General features: G+C 41.0%; 2 protein-coding genes across 3 annotated transcripts; both read left to right on the forward strand.

The window, feature by feature from the left end:
- Positions 1-48: 48 nt before the first annotated feature.
- npat (nuclear protein, ataxia-telangiectasia locus) lies at positions 49-9748 on the forward strand. 2 transcript variants are annotated; one of them, XM_068585489.1, is made up of 18 exons: positions 49-237; positions 467-585; positions 699-759; positions 858-930; positions 1093-1133; positions 1558-1800; positions 2009-2084; positions 2711-2831; positions 3291-3382; positions 3539-3620; positions 3786-3882; positions 3994-4110; positions 4438-5781; positions 6197-6297; positions 6774-6867; positions 7046-7066; positions 7166-8415; positions 8723-9748. In XM_068585489.1, the coding sequence occupies exons 1-18, from the start codon at positions 201-203 to the stop codon at positions 8801-8803; spliced, it is 4050 nt and encodes a 1349-aa protein (XP_068441590.1). In that variant the 5' UTR covers positions 49-200; the 3' UTR covers positions 8804-9748. The 2 variants fall into 2 exon arrangements, with proteins under 2 accessions (XP_068441590.1, XP_068441589.1); XM_068585488.1 differs by having other exon boundaries at positions 7046-8415; positions 8723-9747.
- Positions 9749-10021: 273 nt separating this feature from the next.
- vmp1 (vacuole membrane protein 1) lies at positions 10022-23013 on the forward strand. Its single transcript, XM_068585928.1, has 12 exons — positions 10022-10161; positions 10548-10661; positions 10970-11102; positions 11270-11360; positions 11861-11971; positions 15368-15535; positions 15853-15984; positions 17818-17898; positions 18088-18204; positions 19483-19544; positions 21173-21272; positions 21949-23013. The coding sequence occupies exons 2-12, from the start codon at positions 10583-10585 to the stop codon at positions 22090-22092; spliced, it is 1218 nt and encodes a 405-aa protein (XP_068442029.1). The 5' UTR covers positions 10022-10161; positions 10548-10582; the 3' UTR covers positions 22093-23013.
- The last annotated feature ends 657 nt before the right edge of the window (positions 23014-23670 follow it).

The raw sequence follows: 23670 nt of genomic DNA on the forward strand, positions 1-23670 counted from the left end.
TTCCGGGTTACGTGCTGGAGTTCCCCGCCTTTTGAGTAAGCAACAGGATCCCAGGACGTCGCCTTCACAATAATAACCACTGACGGCATTTTTTTTAATTTATTGTATTTGACGCGGTATAACAGATTTTTGAGAGTTTTTTTCTGACCATGTAGCGACCTAGCTCACTCTTTACTCTGAATATCGACCAACTGGCAACCATGTTGCTCCCGTCCGACGTCGCCAGGCTTGTTTTGGGTAAGTCAAATCAGGATGACAAGCAAAGCTGTAGCTGTGCGTTAGCGTTAGCCAACAATTAAACTCAATTAGCTTAACGTCAACTATAAAAAAAAAAAAAAGGTGGCTCAGTGTGCATGAGGGGTAACTGCTCACGGTAAACATGGTGCATTTGGGGTGATAAACTATCCCAAATTGCCATTTGAGCTTTGTTATCTTTTACTTGATGTTGGTACATGTCCATCCCCAGGGTACCTCCAAGAGGAGCGACTATGCGCCACAACACAAGCTTTCATCCACGAGTGCCCAAACCTGAAAGAGTACGCCGAGCACTCCACGGAAGATGGGACTATTCCCGCTTGTGTTTTTGTAAGTGCTCCTTGTGTCCCCAACAGGGCCCATTTCTCAAACTCTCTCGTGTTTGTCATGCTCGTAAAAGTGCATAGTATGTGACTTCTTGTTTGTTTTCCCCCTTTACACAGTCCGTCTTTGGGAAAGGCCTGACAACTATCTTAAACGAGTATGTAGCTGTCAAAACAAAAGGTGAGCTTACCTGATATGGATACACTTACAAAACTGCAGCGTTTTAAAAAAAAAAATGCATTCTTAATTTGTCATTTTTGGGGTCATTTTTTCAACAGAGTCTTGTCATGAGGTACCTGCAGTGATGACCTCGTTGTGGAAAAAACTGGATCATACACTCAACCAGATCAAGTAAGAGCTTAAAGTTTCATCACCTTTTAAATCACTGCAGCTAATTTATTAAGTTGAAATTTACCACAATCTCAAATCTCAGTGATTTCTATTCAAAGCAGACGGTGAGTTGGATCTTCAACACAGATATTGTGACAGTATTCTTCTGCATCTTTTACTTAGGTCACTGCAGAATTCTCCAGCTATATCAGCAAATCAAAGAAGTAAGTCTGTTATAAGTTTTTCAATTTTTAAATATTTCTTATGACCACAATCTTTGCAGACATTACTGCTAAATTAATGTATACAGCAATGCTTTTTTATTGACACCCACCCAAGTACTTTTGATTCGACTATAAATATGTTTATGTTATGATTTTTACTCATCTAATGTATGGGTGGTATGCAGTTGAAAGTGTAATTGTATTCTGTAAAGATGATGTATTTACATCATATGCAGTACACATTAGAAAAATGGATTTCTTTATCATAAGCTTAGTGTGATTTTGGTGCTTTTTAATACAATATATATGGTTGTTGTCAAGAGTAAAGTTTCCTGTTTATGTATCTTATATTTGCTGTCTGTGTTGTGTTTTTGCTCCAAGTTTGTTTTTAGGCCTTTTATTTACTAGTCTCTGTTCTTTGCAGTACGCTCACGCATTGGAGTGGCAAACATGGCAAGACAGCGGGTCTTGACCGTGGCTTCGGCAGGTGCTGTTATCTGCTCATCAGTCTCTGAGACGAGCTCCATCATCAGCCCCGCACAGATCTCCCACAGCATGCTCGGCCACTCCACTCCTGTGAGCTACACTGCCGCGCAAACCCGACCAGCTACCGGCAGTGGCACACACCCGCAGATCCACGATGGCAGTCGATTACTAAATACACCAAGTCAGTATCACAAAATAGGCAGTACTCTGTTTTTTGATTTACATTGCAGTTGAGGTGACAGTTTTAATACTGTAGAAATGTTTTTCTTCAAACAAAAGTAATTGTCTGTTTTTGATGATGGCTTAAAATCGTTTCCTTGTTCATTTTGTGTAGATTCATGGAACAAATGTGCTTTTGTATGACGTTTGACATAATGTGTCCACCACAGGGGATTCACCAATACAGATAATTGTTTCAGAACAACGGCTAAATCCAGGTCCAATGTCTCCCGGACGGCGGAAATGGTAAAGATGATTGGTATTGCTTTATTGTAGTTAACTTTAAAAACCCATTAATGAGAGCATGTCATGACAAGAAAAACATAATTAAACTAATGATCACTGAATTTAATTTAGTGGCTTCGGTTTTTGGGTCTTTATTGTGCATACTAGTTCACTGTGGCACTGTCATGGTTTATTGGTGCATTTGACCAGAATGCATACTGCATTGTATTATGTGATATTAATGCCACCGTAGTTTCAAGCCTTTGTATACTGTAATATTAATTAGACTGGAAATTGCATGCAATTTGAAGCCTATTGGTTCTATACTAAGGTTTTGGGAATACAAACAATCTCTGTCTTAGTTATTAAATAGGAGGACATTTCGAAAGGAAACAAAATGTCTACTGTGAAAAGAACTATTGAATTCTTGATATTTAAATCAATGTATGACCGTGGCTCAAATTCTGTGTGCGACATATACAACCTTGGTTTAGACCTTATTTGCAACAGACATTTTTCACATGTGTTTGCTGGGAAATGTTATTAGTTACACCTGTGTTTTTGTATGAGTTTGTCTTGTCCATGCCTTGCGCTTGTTAGCAGCCACCTCCTAACCTTCCATACATATTCTTTTCTGCTGCCTTCAGGGACACTCCCAGAAAGAGAGGTGGTGCTCAGAGTGGGTCCAGTACCCCCAGCAGATGTGCCATGACTGTCAGTACCCCCAATGCAGAACCTCAACCTGAAGATGGTGATGGGAACTTTCCTGTAAGTAGAAATATGTTGGTGGTTTTGACCAAACAGGTGTTTTTACTCAACCAATGATCTTGTGCAGCAAATTAGGGCTAAATTAGATTAGATTATCACCTCTTTAAGGTACCTGAAATACATATTTTTCATTCTTGTAGTATGTTGAATAACAGGATGCTTTAGACACAGAGCATTAAGGCTTTAGCACTGAACTTTCAAACAGTTTTATCTGATTTTGATTAATTCTACAGTGCAAGTTTCCCTGAGACATATTTCAACACTTCTTGATTCTATTATTATTTAATTGAGTTCATGGATAAAATAGGATAAACAAAACTGTTGTTTCTCAGACCAGCAGTAGGTGACCTCAGTATTACCTTTGTGTTTCTGGAAGCAATCAAGTGATAGTAGAATTATATACAATCAGAATTATGTTCTTCATATTTTTGACGTGACAACTCGTGTTAATTTCCACAGCAACTTGTGATACAAAATGCACGGGACAAAATATTGGGGGACAGATCGTTACAAGAAAAGCTTGCTGAAAATATCAACAAAATCCTCGCTAAGTAAGTTTTGTGTTGGCATTTCGGTCACCGCGTTTGTATTAAGTTGTTATGAAAGATAATATATGATTTGGTCAGTGGCAATCAAAGTTGTCATGTTTGCAATTATGTTATTACATGTCCTTACAAAGTTCTCCTCTGTTTCATCTCTAATATCAGTGAGCCAATGCCCCAAACATCTAAGGCCCCATCAACTACAGTGGAGGCAGACCAATCCATAGATGAAATCCTGGGATTACAGGTACTGAAAAACTATAAATGGTATACTCGTATCATGTAGGATTCTTTTGTCACATGAAATGTTCCTTGTAAACAGTGATCACAAGATATGGGTGTGCTCCATCGAGCTGTGCTTGTTTTACGGAGTGTCGTTACAATATTTCCTGACATATGTACTCTGATACAGGGGGAAATCCACATGAGTGACGATGCCATCCATGACATTTTGGAGCAAACTGAGTCCGACCCAGCTTTTCATGCCCTCTTTGAGCTCTTCGATTACAGTAACCTGCTTTGCTTTCATTTTGTTTGCTGTTCAGAACACTCCTGAATCACTTTGTTTAATTGTTATAAAGCACTCTAGAAAAGAAACCTTTTATAATGTGTATTTGCAGATAAAACACGATTCCCTGATGGCGAACTTGGGGATGGAGATATTAGCAGTAGTCCAGCAGAGGGTGACCCTGCGGGACCTTCATCGACAGTTGGACCCCTTCCGAGTGATGATCCAGGTATTTTTACAATTTAATGCAGTAGTAAGTTCTCAGAGAGAAAACACTGCAGATAGTCGGATATATAATTTATTGTAAAAGGTTGTGGGGAGGGTGATTAGGGGGAGAGAGCAAGACAAACTCTCACAAGTTTCACTAGAGTTTGAAGACTCATTACAGCTTGTTTATACCAACCTCTTCATTTTGAGAAGTTTTTGTTTTTTAATGCTGATGGGGATTTTTACCACAAGATAAAAAACAAATTGTCATACTCTTTTTAAAGACAGAGCTCCATTAAATTCTCACATAGGGACAGAGTAATCCTCAAATATTTATTTTATTTTTCAGTCGCTGCACACCGAGATGCTAAGGCTTCAGATACAACGCCAATGACCGTAAAGGCGAGAGCTGGACAAGAGCCAAGGACGAGAAAGTCTACTGCTCCCACCTTGTTAAAGAAAATAACTCTCGGTCCCAGCGGCAGAGCATCAAGAATTGAAAACAGTTCAGCCAAGTTGTTAGTGAGTCATGTGGACCATCAAAATGTCACATCTGCTGCAGTGGACTCAAACCGAAAGGAAAAGCCCTCACTCTTCAATAGCAGTGCTTTTGTAACACCAATGGATATTGATGAACCGTTGAATACACCTCCCCCTCCTTTGGACTGTATGACCATTCAGGAGCCTGCCACAAAGGACAGCATGTCCGTCGCAATTTTCCCAAGTGAATCATCCATTCTTCCCTCTACCGTATTTAATGTGCCGGAAGCAACATCAAATATTGTTAAAGGACAAGAGCATATACAAGGATCTAAAGTGCAATTTGGGACAGCCCCCTCTGCGTTTTTGTTCCCTTTGCAAGTTGAACTAAACAACACTCCAACGCTGACTGCTGACCTACCTCATATGTCTCTTTCAAGCAGTGGAAGAGACACTCAACCAGAGGCTACTCTCTCAGTGGCACCTGAACCTGCCTCTTACACATCTCCTTCGAGCAGTGCCACAGTCACAGCTGTGCCTGCCTCGCCCTCATCGGCACCCCCATCTGCGTCTACCTCTGCAACGCTAACAGCTACACCTGCCTCATCCTCCCCTGTCTCACCTGCATCCTCCTCTTCTTGCGCCCCAGTTGATGCAGCACCTGGTCCTCCAACTGCCAACAACACCACTCCAAGCAAGGCCGCAGCTAATTCCAGTGATATAGTTTCTTTGGAGATTATCATTAGCGATAACCAGGATGAGGATTTTTCCACCAACACACCCTTGAATCAGGCAATTTCTAGCATTTCCGGAGACAATATACCCACCATTTATCTTTCCTCGCCACCTAAGACCTCTGGAGTCCCTGGCACACCAAAGGCCACCTTAGATGAGGCAGCACAGGCAGTTAGTTGCTTACAAAGCTCTGAGGCGTTTGCCAGTCCTCTCAGCTGTAAGGCTGGAGCTTTAGTCGCATCCCCATTAACAGGGACAGCACAGCCTCAGCAAAATTTCATTATTCAACTCCCCCTGAACACTGCTAATCCCGCCCTCCAAGGAGCCACTGCCAGCTATTTCCTTGTTACTGAACCCAATATTACAGATGCTCAAGCCAGACAGGTGTTACTGTCTGCTGGAGTTTCAAGAGGACCACCTTTGCCCACCAACTCGTATGGGGTTACCACACCACCTCGCTCTCGAGGCTCCTCCACCGGTAAGAGACAACTGACTACAGTAGTGGGTCATCTCGCTCGACAAATGTTATTCTCTGGGAAGTATCAATAGCTGGCTTTGATTAGTTTGATTATTAGTTGCAGCTTTTGATAATTAGTTTGTCGTTTTCATAACTTACTGTGAAGAAGAGACTCTAACCCTTTAGGTTCTTTAGGCTGGACAAACATTAGAGAATGTTGCTTTGGCCCCATTTTGAGAATGTGATAATGTGCAATGATAATAAGTTATATTTACATGAAGCAATACATAATGCCCAGTTTGGTTTGCTCGTCCACATTGACACATAGGTTGCAGTGTAAAATAACATGCCACTTGGCATACAATTAGGGAAACTCTAAAGTTGGGCAAAGTTCATTTTTATTGTTTTAATTTTTGTTGTATGTGTGTGTGAGCAGGGCCAACACTCATCTTACCATCACCTGTTAAGCCCATGTTGCTTCCTGTTTCTGTTATGGGGCCAAATACTCTGGGGAAGGTCCAGGTGGTGTCCAATAAGGTAACATACATTTGTCTGCAGTTCTTAAGTTGCTAGTCAAAAAACACATGCTGGCCAAAAGATAATTCTGCTATTTTGGACAACATCTCAGATTGAACCTTGGTCACCTTAGTAAACATGTCCAAACCAATGGCAGCGTTTCTTATTTGGTTTTCAAAACAAATAAATCCAATTGCCAAAATGTAAAAAAGGTAATCTTGTACTTGAATTGGCAGATTACTATACATTTTACTTCACATGTTTATCCCTGTAAAACTTTAACATTCAAAATACTAAAGAGTCCATGGCCTTTTTCCTCAGGGCAAACATTTATAGTCCCACTGCTGGTGAAACCCCAACAATCGCAAAATCGTTGGTTCGTTTAGAAATCCTTCCAAGTCTTTATATCTGATTTTTGTATGGTAAAATAACCATTGATGCATCACTTTTAATAATGCCCAGAATAATAAATCTTATCAACATTGTTACGCTTACAGCTTGTCGCCATGCCAAACCCAGTACCGGTCCAGCAGTCAGACACTGTCAAGCCAAAGACTCCGACAATGGCAATCCAACAGTGTTCACCTGCTGGTGAGTTGAAAGTTAAATTGTAGCAGTGCCATCTTGCGGTATATAACTATTAAAAATTACCGTTCTAATATCCTTTTAATATTGTTTTATTTTGTTTCAAAAGGATTTCCTCTGTTTCTCTGCTTAGTGTTTTAATGTCACTGTCTTACTTCTCTTGCCTTATTTCTCTGAATTCCAGGAACTGAGCAACACTTGGTTGGTAAGTTGGTCCAAACTGTGTTGGCAGAAGACACAGACCAGCTGGATACAGCAAAGGGTCCTAGTCACAGGAGAATCTTACGTTTTGAATCTTCTGCAGAAGTCCAACCACAAACTGCTAAAACAACAAGAAGCAGCAAATCTACAGCTACAAATGCATCTTCACCACGATCTGTCCAGCAGACTGAGAAAGATGATAAAGAGTCTGTGACTCGGACTAAACCTACTATCTTGGGTGGCAACAAACCCAGAAGGAGAATAGAGACTGTCAGATGTTCAAAAGATACCAAGACTGGAGGAAGCTTCATGGAGGCTGAGAAGTCTATTCCTCCACAACAGCACCAGAAAGATCCTTTTAAAAAGAACTCTCGCAAACAAGACTGTAGCAACCACAGCGAAGAGTCTCAAAGTGCAAGTACCAGCAGTGTTGATGCTCCACAGCCGGAGACGTTGAAAAAGAAAAAATCTGAATCAGGATGGAGATCAAAATCTATAGATGTGATACACAATCATGATAAGGACAGTGATGCAGTAAGGGCTAAGGATTCTCATGCTTCCAAGTCCTCTGATTCTGCTCTAAAATCAGAATCTAGAAAGGAGAAAGATGAGAGCAGCAAGAAAGAAACTGCAGAAAAGGCTGCTGGCAAATCACGAGAGGGACGTACAGAAAAGAGGACTCCTACTCAGGATGTGCCAAACGTAACAGCGAACAAGGAAAATGAAATGAAGGGGAGCTTGCAAGAGCCGCAGCAAGAGTCAACACCTTCATCCTCAGCGTTAAGAGACTTCAGCCCTCCAGTTGTCACCCAGCCTGCATCTAATCCTCAGGCCAAGGCCACAAAAGCCTCCTCAAAGACCAGCTCTCTGGCCAAACAGGCAGCTGAGATGCTGCAGGACATCCAGGGGCTCAACTCTCCTTCCTCCCCAGTCAAGAAGCCTGGAGCCGGCAGTTCAGACCACGGTCTTCCCCGTACGCCGGGGACGAGCCGTGCCCAGGAGGAGTCCGCCGACCGTGTCAGGACTCCTTCCCGACAGAGGAAAGCTAATGGAGAGGGGACTCCCAAGCATCTAATTCCTCCCAACACCCTGGATGTCCCCACCAGCAGCCCAGCCAGTGAGGCCGGCAGTGAAAACAGTATTAACATGGCTGCCCACACACTCATGATTCTCTCACGTGCTGCCATCGCCAGAACAGGCACTCCGCTGAAGGACAGCCTGCGCCAGGAGGAAGTAGGAGAAAAATCGGCCACAAGCTCAAAGAACTCTAAAAAACGCAAACAACCTTCACCCGCAGCCAGTCCGCGTGCAAAGAAAGAGTCAAAACAATCTCCCAGCCAAAAGACGGACCGAGTGAGTATAACATGAGGATTTGTCATGTCTAATAAAAGACCTATTTTCTGTCATAAATAAGTTCTGCTTTTTAACAATATTCTGTTTTTAGATGTAGGGCTGCATACCGTTATATTTTTTTATTGTGTAGTTTCTCGTTTAATCACTTGGGCTGTAAATTGATGTCATGAAATTACTTATTTTGTCAAAACTCCAAAGATTTTAAACAAGTGTTTATGCATATGCCAGAAATGCCCTTAAATGAACAGGACTTTTGATTCATATCATTGTCATGTAATTCTGATCTTTTTGTTTTTTTAATCTGCAGGAAAGGAAGAAGCTTGTAGATTGTTTCCCCCATGACTTGGATGTGGATAAGTTCCTGTCTTCACTACACTATGACGAGTGAAACCGGACACAGCAACAGGAAAAGGCCACCATATTGCTACCACTATCCAGGAATAGAACAAGCCATCTGCTAAATCGGTGCCTATGGTTCCTATTAGTAATCTTGCCTGAGACCTTATAAGCTGTAATGTCTCCTTCAGCCAAGGAAGGACTTTGATTTGATTGAGTAGCTTCCATTGTGGATCTGCTGAATGTCTTTTTTGATGCAGCAGCAGTCGGGCAACCATTGCACTTTGTTGTATTTGTTTTTTCTTCCCCTCAAAGCGTGCTTCTGTTTAAATTATCATTGTTTTATACAAACAACATCACTTGTATTGGGAGGCTTTGACAATAACTTTCTTGGTCAATATTTGACTAATTTGACAAATGCAGCTACCACTGGCTGATAGTGTTGTATGTAAAGATATGTTTTGTAATTTTAGTAATACTGAATTCTCCCATTGGTTTTAGTTTTTCATGTTCAGAGGAGTCTGCTTAATTGAAAAATACTAAAGTACTGTGACATATTCTGACTCACACAGTCAATGGAGACACAAAATGGCTGCAATTGTTCAAAATTGCATACTCAGGCTTTATTCAGTGTTGTAATAAATCAGTCTTTGTGTATTGTTCTTCAGTGTACAAATGTGCATTTGGCAGGGACAGTACAAGGCTTAAATGTCACATCATGTAACTCAATAAATTGAGTTTCGGCTCACTATGAATAAAATAATGATGTAGTATGTGCAGACTTTGTGTGGGGTAAAGTGTCTTTTCAGGGTTCAAAAGGAGATACATACATGTTTTACAGTTGGGTAGTCCTGACCCCTGATGAATAGATGGATACTGAGACTCATCAACAGTTTTAGAAATTATCAGGAGCAGTGCCATCTTCAGATGAAGAAATATTTCTCCATGACTCAAGGTTAAAACTAACCCATTGCGAGTGTTGCAATAGTCTCACTTTGTTGGCAAATTTGGCAGCCTCCTATTGGACCGTAAAACACACTTTACGGAAATACGTCTTCAATCAAATTTCACAATAAAAGCATAATCTATGAGTTGAATCTTGTTTCTTAATTTAAAGACAAAACGGTGCTTTATCGAAGCTACGCATGGCCCTACGTTTATACTACGGGTTGTTTCAGCATATCAACATAATAAACCTGCTGAAAGCAAAATCTTTCACGGCTGAACCGCATTACCCGTGTTTTACTTTCACACACCAACCGTTTGTTTCCGGGTTTAGAGGACAGGAAAGAGGTACGACTGTCATATGATTTCAACAAACATCGCTCCAGACCCCCTCGATTTAGAGTAAATGTTGTCGTTACTATAGCAGAAGCACGACAAGGAACGTTTTTACATATCTCCCTACAAGTAAGACGTCTTATTTATTCAAAAAACTATTACTTTGTAGTAGAAACTGCCATCGTCCCTAGCTTAGCCATTAGCATTGTTGGCTAACCGGTTAGCATGTGGAGGTTGGTGATGTGCACGCATTTGACGTAATGTTGTTAGAGATTGATACCACAAAGCGACAATTATTATGTTAAGAACACGCGTTATTGTCACGAGTCAGTCTGTAATGGAGCTTGTTTGATATTGTGTCTTTGTAATCACATGTAAATGTTGGCGTATCTATGGCGGTTTTTTTCCGTTTTTTTTTTAAAGCTGATAAGAATTTAGTGACCGTCCTATTGTCTATTGGTCAATGGGGAACGAAAACTCAGTGGGGACCAACTTTTCCCTCACTCTCCTCCTAGACTACCTGAGTTGTTCAGCTTAAACCTTGACTAACATGGCAGCCAATGGAGCACGTTGTGGACAGTCACAGAAACGTTCAGGAGCCAAAGGAAAACAGAACGGGAAGTCGACAGGTTGGTGAAGTTTTAAAACGTACAGTAGAGAAGGAGACTCTTATCTCCGAGGTGTCCCTGAAGTGCTCAGCTTGTGTTACCTCTGCTGACACATTGCTATAACTGCCACCATAAGGGTTGAAAAGGTCATAATACACCCTGATTCATTTCACGTTACTTTACGTTTTCAAAGGGTGGCCCGGTAGTATAATTTGTTGATGTCATATGTATCATGTACTTAGCATTAGCAGGTCAGCAGACTACAGTAGTGGATGTAGAGGGAAGTATTCCAGTGTTTGAAGTTAATTGCCTTTCTGGTTGCTCTCCAGACTCTTTAGTAAGAGAGAGGCGAGAGAAAGATAAGGAGGATCGCCTGTCTCTGGTGGTATGGAGGAGGCCTGTCACCACACTGCATTATTTCCTCCTGGAGACACTTATCAAGCTAAAGGAGTTGACCGTGAAGTAAGAAGTTGACCTGTTTGTTTTTTTTCAAGTGATATGTCAGGATGTTTTTGTTTACTTGTGCTTAGGACTTTGTGTCATGTTTGGAGACACAGATTCTGACTTAAAAAGTAGTTATTGAAACTGGTCTCCTTACTGTCATTTTGTTTACTTTCCCTCCTGTTTAGACTTTGGCAACGCCGAGGCACGGTGTTCTTAGTTTTGTTGTTATGTTCTCTGTTCTCCTTCGCCTACTCTACTGAGGGAACCCACCAACAAGTAAGGCTTGATCAATTCTTTTTTCTTTTTTTTTGCGACGTTAATAATCAACACCGTTGCTCTGTCACCAGCCTGTTTAAAGGTTAATGATAAGTCCTTCTTTATCTACCTAAAACATTATTGTAAGAAAGCTGTTGGGAAATAGTGAGGTCTGGAGCTGTTTTCTAGTTAACCCCATGGTCAGACAGAAAGTTAGCGGGAAGTTATGTTTCCAAATTCCTCCGTGCAGTGGTCCGTTACGGTTTAAAGCATCGGTGAGCTTTAACATGAAATGAATCTCCCTGAATGCCTCAACTTTATAATGATGGACTAGTATGTAACCCACAACAGCTCTTATGTAAATCATTAATTATGTGTACTTTGTAACATCCAACAGACACTGAAAGATTCAAACTTTTAAAAAGGCAATTCTTACTGTAAATAACAAACACATCATTCAATGAGCATTTCCTGTTTTCCTCCGCCTTCTAATCAGTTTTATTTGACTCTCCTTGCTAAAGTATGTTATGTACCTGGAGAAGAGGTTCCTATGGTGTGCCTACTGGGTAGGCCTTGGGATCCTGTCCTCAGTTGGCCTCGGTACTGGCCTGCACACCTTTCTCCTCTATCTGGTAAGATAACACCTTATGGTTTGGCAGAAATGTACACGATGCAAGTTTTTTAAATTAGGTTATTACAAAATACAGAGATGCTCACCAAGTGATCAAGCATTTTAGTTGTCCACCTGTACAACAGTGCAAGTGCAATCAACAACAGACATTATAAATACATGTATTTTTCCACTAAAACCACATTAATATCTTATTATCCCACATTAATATCTTATCATCCACAGGGTTTTGTCATGATTGTACCCATTAATACATTTACATACTTCTGGGAAAACAGACTCAGCTGGCCAACATGCAACTGATATCACAACAGTCAAAAGGATGCAAATGATAATGTCTCACAAGAGGAAGTGGTAACTGTCATTATCTGGTTGGCTATACTCATGAGTCAGGATGTCCTGTTTGTTTCTCCAGACTGCAAGTTGTTTTTTATCACATGTAAATTACATATAACTCACCACACACTCTTTTACATGTACCTGCCTAAATAATATTTAAAAAAAACAGGTATCTATTCCTGTAGTTGCCAGAGGATGGCGTCACACTCCATATTCATTGTCTTCTGCTCAATTGGAACTCATTCCATTTTGTCTCCCTTCAGTCTAGAGCTACCCAAAAGATGACTGTCATTTTTCCCTGACATGCAGACACAGAATGACTGTATGACCGAGTCACCAAAACGTGTCATTTGTCTTGCCTGCGGTTTAAAAAAAGAGAAATTAGCAACATAAAACCAGAGTGCGACACAGTCCGCTTTAGTCCGATGAGGTGGCTTCTGTTATGTAGACTCGAATCTGTACAGATGTGGACCTGCTGAGTCAGATGTTTCCATGATATTGAAATCATGGGAAAAGATATTGCTGTGACCTCAGATATGTTGCACACATCTTCCATTAATGCTTCACACCGTGTGTGAAGCAACAATAATGGAACGGTGGTGGTGGCTCATACTTCTCTTCAACACTTAGACGTGTGACCTTTTTCAACATTACCAGCTTTTAGTTTAGCAATGGATACTATTTTAAAAGACATGTTTTGACAACTTTTCCTTTGCATCCGATTTTGTGTCAGTAGATCTGATATTTCACACAAAATGTTAAAATTCCTCTCAGAAACATTGTGTCTTGACAATGAAATGTAAACCAGTATTCCTAAAATGTTAGTGGCTAGCAACCTTCTTGTTACAGGAGAAAGTGTTTTGTTTGAATTCAGGACAATCATACCATGTGTTGGTTAGAAGTAGGAGGGTTTTCGTGGCCCAAGTAGCGACTGAATAATGTGGTTGTATGATCAACTTTTCATTATGATTCGACCAAAGATACAATTGGTTTCAAGAGGCTGTAGCTGTGGAGGAGTGGTCTTGAAGAGGTTTAGGACTCTGTGTCATACATGTTGTAGGGGTCAGTGGGGACACATCAGTCCCAGTTCCCCTCTGTTCGACCTCCTGCCATCTGCTCGCACCAATCCAGGTGTCCTTCATCATGTTCCCCTCCAGATTGTATCGCATTTTCTTTAGCTCCCATACAGGTTGACCATATGATGTAAGCCCTCCACTCATAAGAAGACTATTTCCTGTGTCTCTATTCACCAAAACTTTGATGAAACAGCTCCTATTACTGCAGCCTACTCAGTGTTGATGTTGGCTGTGGACAGGAAACCCCCGGTTTTAATTTTGAAGGGAAAAACCACATGTCCCACCTGCACAGTTGCACTGTGAATTCACCTCAAGCCTGAAGCAATAATAGATAGCCCCATAGAGAGGATGAAATCATTATGCTCATGGGAAAGGGGATTCACTCACCAGTATGATCTTATGATTCATCATGTTTTGGATGTCACTGCCGTGCATCTGTGTGCTGGTTTCTAGTCATAATATAGTGGATGAAGATAAGAGAAAAAGCATGTTCATACATTGCTTTTACTTTTTCCATTTAGATCTTGATTTGATTAAAGATTCTTTTCCCGCTGTAATGATGGGAACTAAAGACGATGATTTAGATCTACCTCTTTCTCCGTTCATTTCTTTGTTTTCGAACAGGTTCTGTCATGACTCTTGGAATTATTCCTAATTTTAGTAACTGCATGCCGCTTATCAGGTCAAAATTAAACTCCACTAACACAGGTTGTTTCGCTAATTAATTGTTGGAGTTCCATGTGCTGTGGTTGTTCATGATCCGTACAGGATTAATTCATTATTAACAGTTTTGGTGACGCAGGAAACCACAACCAAGAACTTCCCTGGTGCGTGATCCAGAGGTCAAAATGACAAAGCAGATTGCCGGGAAATTTTCTGAACTTCTTCATGCAAGCGGATAAACCATTTAAATCACACCAAAGCCCTTCTTCTTGAGTCACCTTCCCAATAACCTACAACATATTTAGACCCATTACTGGTAGGAAACATTTGGAAAAAATTGTAGTATGTTGTTTGTCCCATCCAACGTGAATGTCAGGAATTCTCCTGCTTTTTGGGTTTACTAGCGGTGCTTTTGCCAGGTTGTCTTGTTCCTAAATAAACATGATTTGTCGTCTTTTTTTTTTTATTGAATGGAAATCCATTTGGTCAATGGCACAAAGAAGTGGTTTATCTGCCCTGTATGCAAAGCGTTGTACTTTGGTAAACAAAGAAGTTCCCTGCAGGGCAGCATGTCTGAGTATCAGTGTCTTGACAAGGAAAAACTAAGCTCTGAGTCAAACCCTAAAACCAAATTGACTTGTCGTGTCATGAAGAAATGGCAGTTAAGTGAAGTCCTGTTCGGTTTGAAACAGACCGTGTTGTGTAAACTAAAGAAGCCTCTTGTGCGCTGATACTCGGTGGGGCGGAAGGGGTACTATAGCGGAGGGGTGGGAGGGTAGTTCCAGTCAACACAGATTAATTGTGTGCTGTCCATCTACTGTCAGTTCTACCTGTATCACCTTGAAGAGGCATAATGGAGGAGCTGTGTTGTAGTTACAGGTGGGCCAACTGTTATTGAGGCCAGGTGGCTGGGCCTGACCAGACGTCTTCACAACGATAAAGGATGACATACCGGCCTGTCAGAGAGACTGAGTCAGCCACCGTTGGCCTGTGTCTGTACCTGTGGGTAGATGAGTCTGTTTGCACACAGGCTCCGTTTAATCACGCGACAGCAGAATGAATTGAGCCCAAGTACTTGTGAAGGCCTGTGCAATAGAACCAAACATCGTTGTTAAAGGTTCAACAGTTAATAAATACTCAAGTACACTCGGTTGCCAATTTATTAAGTACACGTGGCTCAAAGAAACACAGTTAACAGTTTAGTAGGTACACCTAACATTTACTGACTAAAATATATTTTTATATATATTTTATGAAGAGGGCCAAGTGTTACATGATTCAAGTTGGATGAAATGATGGTCTTGTCTCACCTCTCTCAGGGTCCTCACATAGCATCAGTAACCCTGGCAGCATACGAGTGCAGCTCCATAGACTTCCCAGAGCCTCCGTACCCCGACCAGATTGTCTGTCCCCAAAGTGGAGGGCTGGAGGGAAGCATCTCTCTCTTCTCCATCATGTCGAAGGTCCGCCTGGAGGCCTGCATGTGGGTAAGTCGTAGTTTGAATGAAAACACAATTCAGCGACGCACACTAAGAAATGGCAAGAATGTTAGCCAGTGCGAGCAGAGGATTGCGTTGTGACACCCGGAAACTACTCTCACCCTCATTTCAACATTCCTGTGGAAAGACAAAAACTTTATATTTCTATACGCTTGAACACCTTTTCTTGTAAGCCTTACCTCCACAAAATAGTTGTGTGTACGAAATTCAAAAGTTCATGGTGGCATGAATTAGTTGTGTGTAATTGTGGGGAAATAGATAAGCAAATGCTGATGTGGAGCGTTTTTTAAATTGTGCTGGTTTAGGGGGCGGGCACTGCCATCGGAGAGCTGCCTCCGTATTTCATGGCCAGAGCGGCTCGTCAGTCGGGAGCTGATCCAGAGGATGAAGACTACGAGGAGTTTGAGGAGATGCTGGAGCAGGCGGAGGGCGCTCAGGTCAGAGTCGCGCACACCCACACACACGCACGCATATACACATACATACACATCTGTTATGTAATCCATTAACTTTGTATTTCTGTGTACATGACCTGCTGATGACAAAGACATATTTGAATAAAGATTTAAGAAGCGTTACCCACCTCGGAGGATCTTTTCACTTGATTTGAAGTGGCAAACAGTCACACCTTAACGTAAAGTGTCTCATTTTTCATCTCATTCAAATTAAACTGCCAACTGTGATAGGTTACACTTTCTTTAGCCCCCACATTTCGTGCAGAATGTAGCCTATAATCAACCTCCTGTCCCCATTGAAGACGTACCGCAACTACCCTGAATATTGAAGTATTCATCCCTCTTTTTGGTTCCATATTAGCACAGGTGTTTACACTTTACCAACCTACTCAATATGATCTGATCATATTCGATCTGGCCTGATCTTTATAATGCACAACTGACCATGGAACCACTGTCCAGTGATTGGTCTTAAAGTGCCATGTGACTTCAGTGAAGCTCCTCCCTCCTTGCACTTCCAGTAAATCGGTCCGTTTGTGGGTGAGTCACCCTGAGCACGACTCCCCCTTTAATCATCCCTCGGGCTTCACTCTCTCTGCCTCCCTCTATCCCCTCTCTTCCCTCTTGCTTTTCACCAGCCTCTAATTTGAATGACAGACAGTTCTGTCAGGAACCAAGCTCACATGACTGCAGACGGCTGAGATCAGATGCTGAGTCAGCAGCAGCAACAGAAATCAGAGAAACTGCGGACATTGTCTCAGTGACCTATTCTCACGTCACTGGTTCTCAGCTGAATAGGCTAAAGAGGCCCACTTCCCATCACATGGGTTCCATCAGGGGAAAGTAATCCAGGTGTATCGGCCTTTATGTGGATTCTTCACATGTTTTCTAAGCAACCAACTCAACAGAAGAGTCAAAAGCATTTCTATAAAGAGTCCACAGGAATAAATGTCACAAAAGATCAGTATTCTTCAGTGAACTGAAATTTAGATGACAAAACAAGAGAAAAAAAAATACTCAGAACTTGTCACTTCCTGAAAGTACCAGAAACGGATCATCTGTTATATTTTAATTTTAATTATATTTTAATCATGTGAAAATCTGACAAGTAGCTATTTTAAGTTACTCTTTTAAAGGGTTTTCATGTGATGTTGAAAAAAAATTGGAATATAAAAATATATATTTTGACTACAAAGATAATTGAGATAACTAAAAATGAGTGAGTTAGTGCTTGAAGATTACAATAAATATGAATTATAATTGTGTAGACTGAAATTTAAATGACTTCCATAATTGACATTGAGATGCCCCTTTTAAAGTCCCTCATGCATCAGCTGTGATCTTCACCCTGTATTGTGGACATTTAAGCTTGAACATGTTTCATTTTGTGTTAATAATTAAAAAGGAGAACCTTGTATTTGTCTGTGCAGGGTTTTTGTTTCTAATGATCTTCATGTAATCGCAGACACATTCAACCCCACTAAATATCTGCTGCACTTTGTACCCTCAGTTTCAGCTGTAAAGCCACCAAACCAACTAACTAAAGAACGAGCAGGTTCATCACTCAACAGGCGTGGTGTTTCTTGTAATAGGCTTGCAAACTCGGAATTTGCAGAGCGAACACTCATCTCACATCTGTGAGAAATACAGCCTTGGTATTTTCAGAAATTAATAAAAGGGTGATGTGTTTAGAGACACCCATGAAATATAAAATGTTGCAGTCATCACAGTTGAGCTATTGGAACATCTTACTTATTCATATCAGACAGCTGTAATCTGGTTTGAATTGTTTTTTTCTTCTTAATTTGTTTGCAGGATTTTGTCACCAGGGCAAAACTGGGCGTTCAGCACATGGTGCAGAAAGTGGGATTTTTTGGGATCTTGGCTTGTGCCTCGGTAAGTTCTTCAGAATGTCCCGGCAAGTGTTATGCAGGCATCATCAAAGATTAATGTCACATTCAAGATATACCTTTGTCACTGTTGATTCAAACATACTTTAAGGGATTTCACCTGTAACACAGGTAATTTTTAAGCCGGTGGATCAGTAATGTATGCTCTGTGATTTCTGATGCGTGTGCGTTTCAGATCCCCAATCCCCTCTTCGACCTGGCTGGAATAACTTGCGGCCATTTCATGGTTCCCTTCTGGACCTTCTTTGGAGCAACTCTAATTGGGAAAGCCATCATCAAGATGCATATACAGGTCGGTAGCTCGAATAAAAGTCTTATCTGAGGTGGTTATACACGTGCAAAGGACCAGTTTATGTCAAATTACACCACGTTTTTCCATTTTCACATTAAAAACCATACCAGCACATGGCATCTTGGTTCAGAATATGACTCATCTCTTGTTTCATGTCATCACTATTCTCTGTCCACATAATGTAATAATGCATGTCAAACAATCCACTCATAAGAGAAGAAAGAGGTATGCACTGCTGACTGATTCACAATCCCCACAACCTCAAAACGTGTGGGAGAGCTGAGATCAAACCTAGAGCTTAGATCATGGCCGGGTGGCTGTGAGAAACTCCTAATTGTGCTCTTCTGGTTTAACTCTTTCTGACGGGGCCCTGGTCCTTTGGGGATTCCTTATTCTAGTTTTAGCTTTGGGATTCATCCAGACCATACACACAGGCTCATGATGAAAGGAAGGAAGCTTTTAAGAAGTCTTTAACAAGAGTTTGGATTTTTTTACATCCAGTAGATGAAAAAAAAAACCCCTCTTAATTACGGGTCGATTGTTGAGTCTGCCACACCAGTGACTAATATAAGCCGATACAAAGAGAAGTCTGTCTGCGGGTGAGTCGCTGAGTGTCTTAACAAACTAAACCTATCTATCTCATGGTGGAACCAGTCGGTGACCTCACTCTGAGGCCTTTCAGACAAACAGGGTTGCAAAGGTTATGGAGGATGTAGAGTGGACATGAGAACCCAGACATGAGAGAAGGAAGTTAATCAGACGGTGAGACGCTGCAGGGGGTCTATTTGTATATGTTTTTGTTGTACCTTGAACCTCTTGGACGTCACGTGTCATATCCTGTCTGATTTAGTCCAGGGGGGCATGTGTCATGCTGTTTAAAGCTGATCAGTTTCAGGACCGGAGAAAGAATATTGTGGTTTTGTCCCCCCCGCTTTGGCGCTTTGCAAACCACACAAAGCCCCTCGCAGCCCAAGATTTAGCTTACCACCAGGTTTGGGTTTTTTGTAATTAGTGTCTGGATGCTGGCAGATGTGGCCGTAATTTCACACAGCTGTGCCACTGAAATATAAATCTAAATATGTTGTATCTGTAATATATATTTTAGTTTGCCATGTATTTTTAAGAGACACTTTGTGTTGTTAATCACTTTCTAAATTCTTTCCCCCATGTCCTGTAAAACACAATTTTACAAAAAGGTACATAATTTTGTGGATACCTGTGCATATTATCAGTAAGCATGTTTTTAACGCTTAATAATCTATTCCTTTTTTTCTCCAGAAACTATTTGTTATCATCACCTTCAGCAAGCACATAGTGGAGCAAATGGTGGCTCTCATTGGGTAAGTATGTGTGCATGAAAGTGTGTGAAAAAGACAATGAGGTTATTAGTGGAGTCATTGTCTTCCTCTGGTTTTGTGGATGTCAATGCAGTTGTAAACATTTTCAGATACATTTTTACCACTGATTGGAGATCCTGTACGTATAAATGCTTTCACTGCGGGGGTGGACGTGGATACGTTTCACATTTTTCCACAAAAGATATACCCCACACGCACACGCGATCCATCTCTGCAGCCCTGGTGGTCAGGCGTGTGAGGTCCCATCTGAACACGTTGATCTGACTCACCAAGTTCAGCTTTGACTGAGATATTTGCTCCAGTGAGGCAGGAAACTTTCTGACTGTTGAACTAGTTTTAGGTTTAACCAAATTAAAGGACTTAAAGGTAAGGGTAATATTCTAATTAACATGTTGGATGCTACAATGTGGCATTCAAAGTAAGAAAAAAACAAAGAAAACATTAAAACATACTAATTAGTATTTTTTGCAAGTCAAGTAATGAATGGCCAGCATGCAAAATAAAAGCCAGGAAAGTGTTTAGTCAGACATAATGTTCGTGATAGATTAACACCAACTGCTATTTTCTTTAATTTAATCTATTGGCTCATACATGTTCACTTGTGTGGACGTCCAGGTCGTAGCTTTGACCTGAATCTCTGGTCATAGTCGAGGGTCCTTTGTCTTTTTTGATTGGGAAAATAAAATTTAAGGTTCTTTCCCGTGAAATTCAGATGGCTCTTGTTGACTCACGATGATCAGTCCTCTAGTGCTGACACAATATGTTTTTTTGTGCTTGTGCTTGCACGTTAAGTGAAAGAGATGGCAAGAAATATTAATGAGTCAAACTAAAACTAGTTAGGTGTTTTTTTTTCTTTTTTAAACTGAGCAATTACTCAATTGTCTAAAAACATGTTTATGTCTTAACTTGGGGCAGAATTGAATTCATGCAGTTGAAAGTCTGTTTTCTTTTTTAGATAATAATAAGTTTCACATCCTGTAGAGTTCCCTTTCAATTGTGCCACTGCCAGCCAACATGTAAAACTATAGCTCCACTGCTTCTATGTTACATGAATGAATAAGATGGTATCCATTATGATTGCCCCCCCGCCCTTGGTGAGTTGATCCACATAACCAAATAAGGACACGAGCACACCCTGATTAGATATCTTTCCACCAAGAAGGCAGCAATGGTGGTAAAGGTGATGACATCATGTCGACTCACTTCCTGATGTAAGGGGCTGACTGGCTCCTATAGAGAGCTGAGCAGTATAAAAGGAGGGCGAAAGGCTTTCTGCTTCATTCCTCTCTGCTGTCTGCTCCTGCTCACATGGGAGGAGAGGAAGTGGAAGCTCCAGGATGGGGCCCCACATGTAGGATGGGGCCCCCAGCAGCTGTTACAGGGATGCTGGTTGAGGGCTTTTGGTAGTGTTCAGGGACGGAGAAGACTTTATGAGCTGCTCTTAAAGGCTCTCATAGGGAACAAATGTTCTTCTTCAGTTTTTTGTTTTGTTTGTCTTCATTTCAAAGGAAGGCTGCTAAAGGGTAAGTCAACTAATGTCCTTCCTTCCTGTCTCTTGTGTGTCTTTTCTTTGCAATGCTGTGTGGATGTATGCGGGGCTGTGGTGTCAGGTCTGTGCCCAAAGTGGGACCATCACTCCAGAAGCCCTTCAGTCAGTACCTGGAAGCACAGAGGAACAAGCTGCACCATGAAGGAGGAAGTGCACCAGCGGTAAGAGCAATACCTCATTTCACCCCTTTGGAATGATGACTTTTATATATATATATCACCAAAATATTACTTTTATTGATGTATTTATTTGTTAAGATGAACAATATATATATGTCTTGTAGCCTTTTGTCATCCTCTAGATGAAACATATCAACATCAGAGTTAGGAGCTTGCTTAGCATAGATCAACTGATTCTCTTTTTTTTAGGCCAATATTGATATTTTGGAGTGTAACAAAGTTTTTCCCCTCATAATTACACACTTTTTAAAAAATATATAAAGATATTTAGATTTGGTAATTAAAAAAGTTTGAAGATTATAGTCATCAGTGCTCTCTAGTGGTCAAAGTATGTAACTAAACTTTTTTTTTTTGTATTACCTCAAACATATTTCTTCCATTTCTGTACCGTTTAGTTAAGCGACCAATATATGCGTTGATACTTCTATGTTTTCTAGCTTTTATCTATTTTTTTTTATCAGTCTTTGGTTGTTGGAGAACACACTCCATGGGGAAACTTTTTCATTGCATATGAATACTATTTTCTTCATGTACTACTGTCATGTATGCAGGGTGCAGTCAATAGTCACAATGTTATTTCTATGAACTATAAAATTACAGTTGGCTCCTAAAGATAGTAACTGACAGCATATGCACCTCCCCATTTTTGGGTTTTCAGGATGAGAACTGGCTGTCGTGGGTGTTTGAGAAGGTGGTGCTGGTCATGGTCTGCTACTTTGTCACTTCCATCGTCAACTCCATGGCTCAGAGCTACGCCAAGCGCCTGCAGCAGCAGAGGCACTCGGAGGAGAAAACCAAGTGATGTCGAGACAAAGCAGTACAAACATCCAAGTGACTGTTTCTGCTGCTGCCGCTGAGAGCCCCTCCCCCTCGGCCACAGCCACTTACAACTTAACAACAAACCTCACCCCCTCATCCATTCTCAAGAGGCTGACCACTCAAAAACCAGGCACTATTTGTTGGTGTGCGCGCGCGCGTGTGCTTTTGAGGATGTATGTGCTGTTTGGTGTTCGTCCCTCTTCAGGTTTTGTAGTTCTTCCTCTCATCTCACTCTAGGTGTGTGTAGTGCAATTGGTTTGTATTGCTGATCTTAACATATTACTTTATGTTAAATTAACCCATTCTTTGACCTCAGATGTAAAGCAGCAGTTTGGTGGGGACTGCTGTGTAGGTGCAGCGCCCATCAGATGCTATGCCTTATGCAAGACGGGGAGGTCTCACTTCCCTTGACTATAGTTTTTGACTTAACTTGATTTTTATTTAATTTTGTAACCATATGTCTGGATGGATCTCGACTTGTTTGTACAGTGTGCTGCCAAGATAACTGCTATGGACGGTCTTTCGTTTCAGGGTTTAATTTTACTCGTGTTTTTGTCCTGTTAAACAACAAGACCAAATTTGTCTTTTTTTTTTTTTTTTTGGTCTCTTGAAGTGTCCATTTTAAAATGGTGAAGAAAAAAAAAAGAAGCAATATCAACTTAAAACAGTGGTATTGGTGGTTTGCACATTGTGTAAATATCTTACTATCTTTTTGACAGTATGCACAGATGTATTTCTATTCTAATGGTCTGTGTGGACATGAGTTAACTTGAACCAAAATATAAAAGAAAAGGTGATATCATTTGTAAAGTGACATTGTACTCTCGGCTAACTAGACCCATTTCTATTCTGTACATTTAGGTTCAACCTTGGTTCAGATCATGTATAAAACATGTAAACCATGGCCCTGGTTTCCAAGTCTGATTTTCTCCTTGGCATTCATTTAGTTGAAGAACAACTTTTAAATGTTCATCCTCTATAAGCGATGTTGTGATCTTGTAGTGCTTGAAAACGGTTGTGAAGTTTCTTTAAACCCACATGATGGAGCTAATGCTTAATGTTCTCGGAGAAATCAACATCTTTCAGGTAAGTGAACAGTTCAGCACTATCTGTTCTTAATGGTTCTTCTTGTAGTTGTTTATCGGAGCAGATGTAGACTTTTCAGCCATGTCGGAGGGAGAAGTCCGGCCTGAAACATACTTTGCAGATTCTGATCCACTCCAGCTGGTGGATAAGACCCCCGTCGATATTCTCACGGACTCCCTGACTCAACTTTCCCATACCGTCAGCTAGCTTATCAGACTGGTGTTGGCTGGTAAATTAGCACGGCAACATCACTCTGTAAGCTGGCTGAAGTTTTGGGCCTTCAGCCTTTTTGTTTGTGCTGCTTGGCTCGCCTCAAAACTGCACTTCAGCTGTTCAATTTTTGGAAACAAAGCCCTGCCGAGAAGCTCTGATTTTTATGTCGTTCATCTACTTCTAAAAAATACTGTGATAAAAAAATAATAAAGTGATGAAGTATGTTAACAGCGCTTGTCACTTTTCTTTGTTCCTAATAACT

Source organism: Clinocottus analis, unplaced genomic scaffold (assembly GCF_023055335.1).
Source record: "Clinocottus analis isolate CAN_PGR_092001 unplaced genomic scaffold, fCliAna1.0.p SCAF_2, whole genome shotgun sequence".
Taxonomy (NCBI): domain Eukaryota; kingdom Metazoa; phylum Chordata; class Actinopteri; order Perciformes; family Cottidae; genus Clinocottus; species Clinocottus analis.